This window comes from Mesoplodon bidens (genome assembly GCF_964165515.1).
Source record: "Mesoplodon bidens genome assembly, chromosome: 10".
In the NCBI taxonomy this organism is placed as follows: Eukaryota; Metazoa; Chordata; class Mammalia; order Artiodactyla; family Ziphiidae; genus Mesoplodon; species Mesoplodon bidens.
The window spans coordinates 2,696,788-2,710,385 of NC_138172.1; the positions used below are offsets into that span (position 1 = coordinate 2,696,788).

Sequence of the window (13,598 nt, forward strand, 5' to 3'; positions counted from 1 at the left end):
GATATCTAGCATACTACCTTTGAGTAAGAGAGGAACGGGCAGGGCATAAGAACATATAACCGTTCTTGCTGACTTTTGCAAAAAGAGACACTGAAACTGTAAAATGGAAACTAATCAAAATAGTTTTTGACAAGAGGCAGGGAAGGGATGGAAGTGAGGCTTCTGGGTGTACTTTGAATACAGGTTTAACTTGGGAACCACATAAACAACTTAGACAAAAAATCAGGTTAAAAAAAGCAAACCCTAGGGCTTCCCTGGTGGCACAGTGGTTGAGAGTCCACCTGCCAATGCAGGGGACACGGGTTCGTGCCCCGGTCCGGGAAGATCCCACGTGCCACGGAGCAGCTGGGCCCGTGAGCCATGGCCGCTGAGCCTGCGCGTCCGGAGCCTGTGCTCCGCAAAGGGAGAGGCCACAACAGTGAGAGGCCCGTGTACTGGAAAAAAAAAAAAAAAAAAAGCAAACCCTAAAACTGAGAAGAAATGGAAACAAATGATTCTACCTGTGACAGGTTGATCATCTCAATGCTGAGAAGACCAAACCTGCATCAATCCCCTCTTCCTGGACTAACTGACCTTAACCTCTTGTGATTCCCAGTATCTTCTAGGCCAAGAGTTGCAAACACCTGTTAGCTCCAAGGTCCAACTCTGATTGGCTGGTAATGGCTATGGGGGTGGGGATTGTGCTCCTGAGGCTGAATCAGTGCTTGGCAATAAAGGCAGCCAGGATTGATTAGCAATGTCTGCAGTGGGCACAGACGGGCACACACAGAACCTGTGCCTGCATTAGACCAGAGTCCACAAAGGCAGAGTGACTTCTCGTTCAGAATCGCCAGTGTCCTAGGCACGTGGACGTTACCAGGAACCCACATCAAGGGAGTCCTTGACAGCTTAATGCCCAGAACACACAGAATACTTGACAGTTACCTCCAGGCCCGGCTCCCCCAAGCCTTACTCACCTGGACCCCTTAAAGCCCTGTGAGTGTTCGTGCAGATCAACAACGACCCATCTCAGACCCTCTGCAGCAGAGACCCTATGGGATGTCATGAGCCTGGGCTGAGCCAAAGCCTCCCCTACCCAGCCAGTGCCATCCTCCCCTGTTCCATTTTGGCCCACTGTGTTTGCCAGCCCGCTGCTGTGGTCATCTCTGCTGACCTGCTCATCAGACCCCTGATGCTCCGCTCAGCTCTTTCCATGCTCTCACCCCCATGGGGGCTGCTCCCCCCAACTGCCAACAGCCTGAAGCCCTCGCAGGTACAGACTGATAGCCACTCAGCTGTCACCGCAGTCCTGGACCTGGAGCAGTGCCCCAGCTAGATGCACCTCCGTATGGAGGGGGAATGTCGCTGCGTGACAGCCTTAAGCTGTCACATACCCTTGAGGATGGAGGCAGGTCGGGGCAAGGTGATGATCTGCCGAGGCCTGTGGGGCTCAGGTCCCCTTGGTTGGGTGCTAAACCCTTAGTAAAGAAAGGGCATCACTTGTCAGTGAGAATTCTGCCCTTCTGACTTTTTTTTTTTCAATATGAATAATTTTCTGAATTTGCTGTCAGTTAGCTCTCCAGGCATCCCTCCCTGAACACGTGTGCACAGGTGTGTACACACACACAATTCCAAGGAGCCCCCCCACAGACTCTATCTTGCTACATGCCCACTAAAGAAACCATCAACAGGGCCCTTTTCCTGCACGTGACGAGGGCCTTTGGCCCTTCCTCCCTGGACCACCCCTCCCTCCTCGAGACAGCTGCACGGCCTGCTCCCGTGCTTCACTCAGGCCTCTGCGCAAACCTCCTCCTCAGGGAGGCCTTCTTGGCTCCCCCGTCCAAGGCAGGACCTCCTGTCACCTGTTACCTCCCTTCCCAGCTGGACCGCCCTTCTCACCACCTGCCATCACTTCCTGTGTGTTCTTAAGTGCATTTGCTTCTCTGTACCCAAAGCTAGAATGAAGCTGTCACTCAGCTGTGTGACCTTAAGCAGGTTAATGTCTATAAGGCTCAGTCTCCCGTCCTATAAAATGGGTACAATGAGAACCCTGCCTCATGGGTTATCGCAGATTCAAGGGGGCATGAATGGGAGCCCTGAACACACATGTAGCATATGCTCAGTAAATGGCCCCCACTACTGTCAACTGTCACCCCCATTTTGCAGACGGAAAGAGTGAAGCCCAGCAAGCAGAAGCAACTCGTCCAAGTTCACCCAGCCGGCGGGCCCAGGTCTGTTCCGACTCCAGATGCCCTGCTCTCACCCGTCTCGTCACCACAACCAGAACAGCTCTGCTATGGACAAAGCAGGTCACTGTAAACCTTGCAGGAGGATTTTTTCCTGACCAGCCCAATAGGAAAGACTGTGCAAAAGTACCACATGTCCTATAATTAAAGCTGGAGAATGATCAATTATCACCTGGCTATGTAATTCTCTTCCCATCCAGGCATACAAGTGTCACCGAACCGTGTGCCAGGGAGGTTAGGTTAATAATCAGCATGGCTAATGAAGGACACTGATAAATCGTACTGGGGGTGTCAACACGCAGATACCAGAACGAGCCAAGCAGGAGAGGAGGGGCCCCGTATCGCAGTTGAGACCTTCTCTCTCAGGGACTCAATTTCCTGGTTTGCAAAACAGGAGGGCGTCTGGTCATCAAGAGGCCCTTAGCACTAGCAGTCTGCGTTTCCAGGAGATGGACTACCTGCCTCAGTCCAGGATCCAGAGAAAAGGAGAGGGGAGGGGAGGGGCAGTCAGAGGTGACAGTCCCCCCTGCCACCCCGGCACCTGGCTGACCCAGAGGCTCCAGGGTGCACAGTCCACGCTGACATCACCGGGATGAAGGAGCCAGGCGAGGACCCCAGACCCTGGCACTCCAGGTCCCCAAAGGGTAACCTGCAGGTAGGGTGACAATGTACCCCAAACTGCTGCAGCCAACCAGGCTGAAGAGGAAGTGGTGTGTTGGCCGTGAAGGGAGTTAGAGAACCGGCAAGACAGCCCCCCTCTGTCTGCGGCCCAATTAGACAGAAGAGGTTACAGGTAAGTCAGGCCAGGGGGTGGGGTGGGGGGCTGGCGAGTGGCACCTGAAAGATCTGGGGAGGGTCTTTCTTCTGCCAGTGGGGGGCGTCCTTACAATGTGCTTCCAAGACATGGCCACTCACCCTCCCCGCCAGCAGCAGGGGTCTCATGGGTGTGACTGTCCTTCCCTGACCTCACCCGCTGCCCACTGCTGCAGGAGAACATCCAGCTCCTAACGCATCTAAACCCTCGCTCGACGTGACCCAGGGAGCCTCCACAGTCTCATGCCTCACTCCGGGATACGCACACTCCTTCCGGTGCCCCACCAGCTGAGCTTCCTGCCTTCACACTCTCCTGCTTCTGCGTTCACAGGTGACCTGTGCCCACGGGACTCTTCGTTACCTCTACTACACTCACTGTGTTTGTCTGCACGTCTGCATTCCTCACAGATGGCCAGCCTCCCAGGGCACAGAGGGTGAGATATTTCCCTAGATCTGTCTCCGCACCCTGAGCCTTGTACTAACAAAGCACCAGGGATTGTCTGCAGAGTGAACTGGCAAGCACAGGCTGGACAAGAACTGTTAGCTGCCTTTCCAGTTTCCACACTCCTCTCTTCCTCAGAGAAAGAACTTCCGTTTTATTAGGGTGGTAAATTGCCCAGCTGAAATGACTCCCCAGTCTCTTACAGCTAGCTGTGGCCAGCAGATTAAGTTCCGGCCAATGAGGTGCAGGTGGAAGCTGCTCTTTTAGACTTCTGACAAGGCTACTACAGGAAACTAACTCGGCCGAGAGATGAGCTCTTTCCCCTTCTGGCTATATGGAATGCAGATGTGATAGCTGCAGCTCCAGCAGCCACTTTAGAGCATGAGGCAACTTTGAGGATGAAGTCCACACATTAGGATGATGAAGTAGAAAGACAGAAACCTGGGTCCCTGATGACGATGACTACAGAGCTGCCACACTAGACCTGTGTGAAACCTCTCATGTGAAAGAGGAATAAACTCTCTATTCACTAAGCCACTGTTATTTTGCGTTTTGTTACTTGCAAATACACCTACTCTTAACAGATATCAAGGCACAAGAAAGATGAGAGAAGAGACACATATCCTGTTCTTTCCCCTATAATTCCTCCAGTCAGGAAGCCACCTTTATTGGGGACATGTCCACTTTATCTTCATCCTTACATCCCAGCTTGGGACAGTGAGCTCAGGGGTTGGCCCCTGATGCTCCACCAAACACCCAGATAATCAGACCCTGTGGTCATCTGGACAAGCACCCAGGAGGGGTCCTGAAGAACCTCCTACCCAGGCTCCGTCACACGGCTGGCTGTGGCAGGGCGTCCCCAGGATGACTGCTGCCATCTTAGGGACTTTAGTTTTCTCTCAGCCCTGCTCCCCGAGCCCTCTCACCTCCAGGGTCCTGGTCAGTGAGACGATCTTGACCTTTCAAGTTTACGCTGCCATCTTTCCTTCCTCTGCCCTCCCTATCACCCCTTCAACCTTTACTTTTTCCGTGGCATGCATATACAAAATACATCACCTATTAGATTGCTTACTGTCTGTCTCTACCTCTGTCTCTGCTACAATGTCAGCTCATGAGGAAAAGGATCTCTGTGTGGTTTTTTGCACTGTTGTACCCCTAACGTTTAGAGCAGGGACCGGCACCTATGAGTAGCTATTCATATATATTTTGGTTTGGGGGATCAGGAGACCTTGGATTCAGCCCTAGCTAGGTAACCCTGGACACATTTCCCCACTCATTCCTTCTAAATTAAACAACTCTTCTCAAAAAATTAAAACCAGAACTACCATATGACCCAGCAATTCCCATAAATACTTATGGGCATTTATCCAAAGGAAAGAAAAACACTTACTTTAAAGGAAATCTGTACCCCATGTTCATAGCAGCGTGATTTACAATAGCCAAGATATGGAAACAACTTAAATGCCCATTAATGGATGAATGAATAAAGAAGATGTGACATATATATATATATATAGATATATAGATATAGATATAATAGAATATTATTCACCCATAAAAAGAAGGAAATTCTGCCATTTGCAACAACATGGATGGACCTTGAGGGTATCACACTAAGTGAAATAAACCAAGACAAAGACAAATACCTTATGATCTCACTTATAAATGGAATCTAGAAAAACAAAACAAAAACCACAAACTCATAGAAACAGAGAACAGACTGGTGGCTGCCAGAGGCAGGAATTGGGGACAAAACGGGTGAAAGTGGTCAAAAAGTACAAACTTCCAATTACAAAATAAGTAAGTCCTGGGGATGTGAGGTACAGCACGGTGACTATAGCTAATAACACTGTGCTGCATATTTGAAAGCTAAGAGGGTAGATCTTAAAAGTTCTCATCACACACACACAATTTGTAACAATGCGTGGTGATGGATGTTAACTAGACTTACTGTGGTGGTCATTTCACAATAGATACAAATATTGAATCACTCTGTTGTACTAAGGAAACTAACACAAGGTTATATGTCAATTATATCTCAATAAAAAATCCAAAACAACCCTTGGTTGTGGTCTGCTCTGTATCAGGCAGTATGCCCAGGGCTAGGGGTGCAGCGATGAAGAATTCTTATGTCACTGAGCTTGCTTCTAATGGCTGAAGGGGAGAAGAAAATGCATCCTAAATCAAGGGGACCAGAGCTATCCTAGCGGCTGGGACTGGTGCCCGGGAAATGCAAGTGCTGACTGGCCCAGCCTGGGAGGCCCACCCCACAGGAGGGGCAGGCCCACGCTCCCCGGGCCTCCCAAGGGAGGCTGACTGGCCACACCCTGGAGGAAGGGCCAGGTCTTCCTTGTTCACACAGTAACAGCTAACCCTTCCTGAGTGCTCAATACCTCCTAGGGACGGTTCTCAGCCCACTTGGTTCGTTAGCTCAGCTCAACCCTGGGAGGCAGGTGCTCTATTAACCCCATTTACAGGCAGGGAAACTGAGGGCCAGGGAAATTACATCAGCCAAAGTCACAGAGTTGGTGTTGGACCTGGATTAAAACTCGGGAGTTGGTGTCAAACAAAGGCAGCATGCTCTCAGTAGGAACACGCTAAATGCCTTCTGCACGGATACGCACGGGGGACCCAGACGCTGATGGTTACCTGGCATCAGGTGAGTGGCACATCCAGACCTGACCCAGGCCCCAGAATCTGCACCACGTGCCAGGGCCAATGTCCCCACCCCAGGGTTCTGTGGAGACCCTGCAGGGTGAGTCTCTACTGGACCAGGAGCCCCTCTGTGCGGATCCCTGTGGGAATCATTTCATCCACAAGGCTGCCGGCACTCACTGTCTGCCACCAGGGAGGCCCTGCCCCTGCTCCGTACTCCTGATTTCAGCTTGACAATCACCTCTGTAGCTGTCCCAAAAGCTATTCTGAACAATCAATGTTTTAACACACATTCACCAGAGCAGATGAATAATTTGCATCAGGGAAGGTGGGGGAGGGCAGGGCCTGGGGCTCACCTTGAGGGGCAGGTAGGCGGCAATGGTGATGCGGGCGCTCAGGTGGATGTGGCCGTGCTTGTAGCTCACGAGGAGTGAGGTATAGCCCTGGGCCTCTGCCCTCACCGTGACACCGCTGCAGTGCTCAGGCCCCGGCCGCAGCCTCCCTGCAAGAAGAGAACCACGAGGTCACTGAGACCTTGCCTCAGGAAAGACAGGACAGGCTGACGGCCCTCTTCCATTCTGGGCTTGAAACAAATCTTTTTAACTTACCATTTTAAGTATAATTCCCATACCAAAGAGCACATGACACATGGTAAGCACACAACTCACAATTTTTCCCCCACAAGCTGAACACGCTCTGTTTCCAGGACCAGGAACAAGAAACAGTGTGACCTGCACACGACCCCTGGAATCTCCTGTGGACCCTTCTGGTCAGGAGCCCCGCCCCAGAGGAAAACCACTGTTCACTGACTTCTAAGAGCACAGCTGAATTCTGCTGGCTCTGGACTCATACGAAGGGAACCGCCTTGGTACCTACCCTCTTCAACTCAACACTGGCGGTGAGATTCCACCTTATGTTTCGCACGCTGTAGATCTTCCATTCCCATTTGTGCGTTATGCTGCTATGTGAACAGACAGCGGTTTCTCCACGCTACAGGGACCACGCAGGGCTGCGACGAGTCGCACTGCTGTGCGCGTGTTTCTTTGTGGACGTATTCACCTCTTCGGAGGGGTGCACCCCGAGGAGTGGGAGTGCAGATAATGGGAGTGTGTGCTCAGCTTCCCTCATTATCGCCAATTACCTTTCCCAAAATGGCTGATGGACTTACGCTGCCTCTAGTGGCAGTGAATCATCCCTGTCAATCCTTGGTAAATATTTTCCATCTTTTATTAATTAAAAAAAATTCTGGGGCTTCCCTGGTGGCACAGTGGTTGAGAGTCCACCTGCCGATGCAGGGGACACGGGTTCGTGCCCCGGTCCGGGAAGATCCCACATGCCACGGAGCGGCTAGGCCCGTGAGCCATGGCCGCTGAGCCTGCGCGTCCGGAGCCTGTGCTCCGCAACGGGAGAGGCCACAACAGTGAGAGGCCCGCGTACCGCAAAAAAAAAAAAAAAATCTGGTAAAATACACATTAACATAAACTTTTACCATGGTAACAACGTTTCCGGTTCAGTGGCATTAGGTACATTCACACTGTTGTGAACCACCACCCATCTCTAGACCACTCCTCATCTCGCAAAACTGAAACTCTGAACCCATTAAATATGACTTCCCATCCCTCACCCCCTCCAGCCCCTGGCAACCACCATTCAACTCTCTGTCTACATGAATTAATGCTGCTATAAACATGGACATACAAGTATTTCATCAAGATTCTGCTAGCAATTATTTTGGGTATATGCCCAGAAATGGGATTGCTGGATCATATAGTGGTTCCATGTTTACTGTTTTTTTCTTTATTTTCTTGGCTGCATCAGGTCTTAGTTTTGGCACACGGGATCTTCGTTGAGGCACGCGGGATCTTTCATTGCGGCATGCAGGCTTCTCTCTAGTTGTGGCGTGCGGGCTTCTCTCTCTAGTTGTGGCACCAGGCTCCAGGGCACATGGGCTCTGTAGTTTGTGGCATGCACGCTCTCTCATAGAGGCCCGCAAGCTCAGTAGTCATTGCACGCGGGCTTAGTTGTCTCAGGGCATGTGGGATCTTAGTTCCCCGACCAGGGATCGAACTCGCGTTGCCTGTGTTGGAAGGCGGATTCTTTATCACTGGACCACCAGGGAAGTCCCCCATGTTTAATTTTTTCATGACCCTCCATACTGTTTTCTACAGTGACTGCACCATTTTACATTCCCACCAACAGAGCACAAGGGTTTTAATATCTCCACATCCTCACCAACACTTGTTTTTTTTTCTGTCTTTTTGGTAGGAGCCATCCTGAAGGGGTTTAGGTGGTATCTCACTGTGGTGTTAATTTGAATTTATATCATGATTAGAGATGCTAAATTTATATCATGATTAGAGATGATCTTTTCATATACTGGTTGGCCATTTGTATATCATCTTTAGAGCAATGTCTATTCAAGTCCTTCATCCATTTTTTTCATTAGGTTATTTGTTTTATTATTGTCAACTTGTAGGAGTTCTTTATATATTCTATAAATCGATTTATTTATTTATTTATGGCTGCATTGGGTCTTCGTTGCTGCGCACGGGCTTTCTCTAGTTGCGGCGAGTGGGGGCTACTCTTCGTTGTGGTGTGCGGGCTTCTTGCGGTGGCTTCTCTTGTTGCGAAGCGCCGGTTCTAGATGTCTGGGCTTCAGTAGTTGTGGAACACGGGCTCAGGAGTTGTGGCTCGTGGGCTCTAGACTGCAGGCTCAGTAGTTGTGACGCATGGGCTTAGCTGCTCCACGGCATGTGGGATCTTCCCAGACCAGGGATCGAACCCATGTTCCCTGCATTCGCAGGCAGATTGTTAACCACTGAGCCACCAGGGAAGTCCCATATATTCTAGGTATAAACCCCATATCAGACATATGATTTGCAAATATTTTCTCCATTCCATAGGTTGCCTTTTATTTTTAACTTTTTTAGAGCAGTTTTCGGTTCACAGAAAAATTAAGAGAAAGGCACAGAGATGTCCTACGTACTCCCTACCCTCATATATACACAGCCTCCCCCATTATCAACATCTTCTCCCAAAGTGGTACACTTGTTACGACTGACGCTCCTACACTGACACATCACAGTCACCGGAAGTCCACAGTTCATATTAGGGCTCCCTCTTGGTGGTGTGCATACTGTGGGTTTTCACAAATGTGTAAGGACATGTATCTGTCATTATAGTATCACACAGAGTATTTTCTGGGCTCTCTATTCTATTCCATTGGACTGTAAGTCTGTGCAAATGCCACTCTGTTTTGATTACTGTAACTTGTAATAAGTCCTGAAAATGGGAAGAGTGAGATCTCCAAGTTTGTTCTTTTTTCAGCATTGTTTTTGCTATTCCGGATCCTTTGAGATTCCATATGAATGCTATTTTTCTGAATTCATTTTACACCTAAGTTTTTGTGGTGGAAGCTTGAGGGTTTTCACATATAAGATCATGTTATTTGCAAACAGATAAGTTTACATCTTCCTTTCCAATTTTGGGTCTTTCATTTCCTTTTCTTGCTTAATAGCTCTGGCTAGACTTCCAGTATTATGTTGAAGTGGTGATAGCAGGCAACCTTGTCTTGTTCCTGATCTTAGGGTAAATAAAAGCTTTCAGCCATTCACCGTGGAGCATGATGTTAGCTGTGGCTTTTTCTTATATGGCTTTTATTATGTTCATGTAGTTTCCTTCTATTCCCAGTTTGTAGGATGATTTTACCATAAAAATGTTTTGAGATTGGTCAACTGATTTTTCTGCATCAATTGAGATAATCATGCGGTTTTCTTCGTACATTCTGTTAATGTGGCGTATCACATCAGTTTTAGACTACTGAAACAATGCATTCCAGGAATAAATACCTGTACATGGTGTTTAATCCTTTAAATACGCTGCTGAATGTAGTTTGCTAGTATTTTGTTGAGAATTTGTCCATCCACGTGCATAAGGGATATTGGTCTGTACTTTTCTTGTAGTATCTTTGTCTGGCTTTGGTATCAGGATAACGCTAGCTTCACAGAATGAGTTAGGAAGCGTTCCCTCTAATTTTTTAGAAGAAGGATAAGTGTTAGTTCTTTAATTCACCTGTGAAGCCATCAGGTCCAAGGATTTTCTTTGTCAGGAAGCTTTTAATTACTGATCCAGTTACCTTGCTAGTAATGAGGCTATCCAGATTTTCTATTTCTTTGTGACTCGGTCTAGGCAGGTTTTGTATTTCTAAGAATTTGTCATATTATCCAGGTTATCCAATTCGTTAGGGTACAATTGCTCATAATCCTTTTTATTTCTCCAGTCAGTGATAATGTCTCCGTGTTCACTTCTATTTTAATAATTTGTCTCCCTTTTTTTCTTAGTCAGTCTAGCTAACAGTCTGCCAACTTTGCTAATCTTTCCAAAGCACCTACTTTGGGTTTTGTTTTCTTTATTGCTTTCCTATTCTCTATTTTATCTCTGCTCTAATCTTTATTGTCAGCTTCCTTCTGCTAGCTTTGGGTTTAATTTGTTCTTATTTTTTTAGTTCCCCAAGTTGCATAAAGTTAGGTTATTGATCTGTGATCTTGTTTTTTAGTGTAAGCATTTATAACTATAAATTACCCTCTTAGCACTGCTAAGTTTGGTATGTCCTGTTTCATTTGCCTTCATCTCTAAGTATTTTCTCATTTCCCTTGTGATTTATTCTTTGGTATAAGGTTCTTTTGAGTGTGTTGTGTAATTTACACAAATTTGTGAATTTCCCACTTTTCCTCTGTTACTGATTTCTAAGTTCATCCCACTGTGGTTGGAGAAGATACCTTGTATGACATCTATCTTTGAAAATCTGCTAAGACATAAGTTGTACTCTGACACGTGGTCTGTCCTGGAGAAGGCCCCACGTGCACTTGTGTGTTGTGTTGGTGGGTAGGGTCGCGTGTGTCTTAGATCTGGTTGGTTCACTGTGTTGTTCAAGTCCTCTACTTCCTCACTTGTCCTCTCTGTGGTTGTTCTATCCATCCCTGAGAGTGGGGTATTGAAAGCTCCACTATTATTTAGAACCGACTATTTCTCCCTCAGTTATGCCCATTTTTGCTTCATATATCTTGATGATCTGTCATTAGGAGTGAAAATGTTTACAGTTTTATCTTCCAGCTGTACTGAATATACAGTGTTTTCTTTGTCTCTTGTAACAATTTCTGATTTAAACTCTATTTGTGTGATGTTAGTATAACCACCATGCTCTCTTACGGTTACTGTTTGCGTGGCATGGACTGTCTTTTTCAATCCTTTCATGTTCAAATTTTGTGTCTTTTTTTAAATTTATTTTTTATTTTTGGCTGCATTGGGCGTTCGTTGCTATGCGTGGGCTTTCTCTAGTTGTGGCGAGCGGGGCTACTCTTTGTTGTGGTGCGTGGGCTACTCATTGCGGTGGCTTCTCTTATTGAGGAGCACGGGCTGTAGGCGCACAGGTTTCAGTAGTTGTGGCTCGCGAGCTGTAGAGCACAGGCTCACTAGTTGTGGCACACAGGCTTAGTTGCTCCGCGGTGTGTGGGATCTTCCCGGACCAGGGCTGGAACCCATGTCCCCGGCACTGGCAGGCAGATTCTTAACCACTGCACCACCAGGAAGTCCCAACTTCTTTGTGTCTTTGGAACTAAAATGAGTCTCTTATAGATAGCATGGCGGGATCATACATTTTTATCCATTCTACTAATCTGCCTTTTGTTCGGAGAGTTTAATCCATTTACAGTTAAAATAATTACTAAAGACATTTCTTTTACTCTGGTGTTTGTTTTCTGTATGCCTTTTGGCTCTTTTGTCCCTCATTTCCTGCATGGCCATCTTCTTTTGCTCTTAGCTGATTTTTTGTAGTGAATCATTCTACTGCCCTTCTCATTTCCTATTGTGTATATTCTATGGCTATTTTCTTTCTGGTTACCATAGGATTACACTTAACATCCTAAAGTTATAATGGTCTAATGCCAAGTTATACCAGCTTAACTTCAATAACATATAAAAACTCTGCTCCTGTACAGCTCTGACCCCACCCCCTTTCAGTTACTGATGTCACAGAATTACACCTTTATGCATCGTGTGTCCAAAAACAGACTGTGTTTTAAAAATACATTAGTCTCTTAAATCAAGTAGAAAACAAACAGTGGAGCTACCAACTGAAGTTACAGTAGCACCAGCTTTTCTAATCATCTGTGTATTTACTTAATTTCTTCATGGGGCTTTGTCCTTCATTTCAACCTGAAGGATGCCCCTTGTTGCAGCCAGGTCTGGTGGTAAAGGTTGCTCAGCTTTGGTTCATCTGGGAAAGTCTAAATTTCTCCCTCAGTTTTGAAGGACAGTTTTGTCAGATGTAGGATTCTGGGTTGACAGCTTTTTTCCTGCAACACTTTGAATAATACATCAAGCCCACGCCATCTGGCCTCCAAGGTTTCTGATGAGAAATCTCCTGATCTTACTGGAGAAAATCAGATGAAAGCTAACTTCCTCTCAGCTCTACAGATGCTAACAATGTACCTCCACACCCAGGCCAGGTCTCTACTCATCTTCCATGCCGTTTCTTCATATGCATTACTTCCTGGAGCGGACAGTTCTTAGAATTGATGTAAATGCATTCCCCCCCCCGTGTTTTTTTTGGGTTTTTTCTGGTGAAGAATCGCTCTTTAATTGCACAGGGATGGCCCACAGGTGTAGCCGGAAGGACCACACAGAGAACACCTGGATTCCAGGTCTAGCTTTGCTCAAGCCAAGCGGTCCTTGCTGAGTTACTTGTTATAGGAATCATTGCAGAGAGCTAGGCAAACAGAAGGCAGTTGTGTTTTCCTCGTTTAATCCCTAGATCAATTGTTTCCAGACTCCAGTATTTTCCGGACCAGCAAAATGGTTCACTTTATCTTACTGGACTGCTCGGTGAGCCGCTGGAATAGATAATAATCATTTGTAATTAGAACATCAATTCTTTGTAGGTAAGTAGGTGTCTTTGGGTTGTTTTAAAAGCTCTTTAATAGTAGCTTCCTTTAACTCCCAAAGAGACTAAATATTCCTCCTGTTATTTTCTTGCCTCTATCCTTGTGCCAGTAAGGCTTTTTCAAAAAAATACATAGCACAAAGGAAAATTTGGGGCCAATGAATTCCTATTTAAATTATATTCTAATTGTTTCCTCTGTGTGGGTTAGTTGGATTGTGAGCTCCACAAGGGGAAGTCTGGAATCACCTCTCAACATCCCAGGTTTTCAAATACTATGTATTCGACATAATAACAAAAATAATAAAGATACTTATCGTGTCTTATGCAACAGAGCATTTTTCTATAGTGTCATGATATCAGTTGAGTTGTAGTATTATTTTGAGACCAGAGTTTAAGGAAAAGGAATTCAACATTTCAAGTGTTGATATTATAAGGTCTTTAAAAGCCAAAATTATTACACATTTTCAAACTAGAAATGAAAAGGCACTGAATTATCCTACAGTTTTAATTTCGAATAAAGTAT

General features: G+C 46.6%; 1 protein-coding gene across 1 annotated transcript in view; it reads right to left on the bottom strand.

The window, feature by feature from the left end:
- NUP210 (nucleoporin 210) overlaps positions 1-13,598 on the bottom strand; it is a 100,856-nt gene that overhangs the window by 45,155 nt on the left and 42,103 nt on the right. Inside the window, exon 14 of the mRNA XM_081246205.1 lies at positions 6,492-6,637. Within this exon, the coding sequence (XP_081102331.1) occupies positions 6,492-6,637 (146 nt within the window). The remainder of the gene's footprint in view (positions 1-6,491; positions 6,638-13,598) is intronic.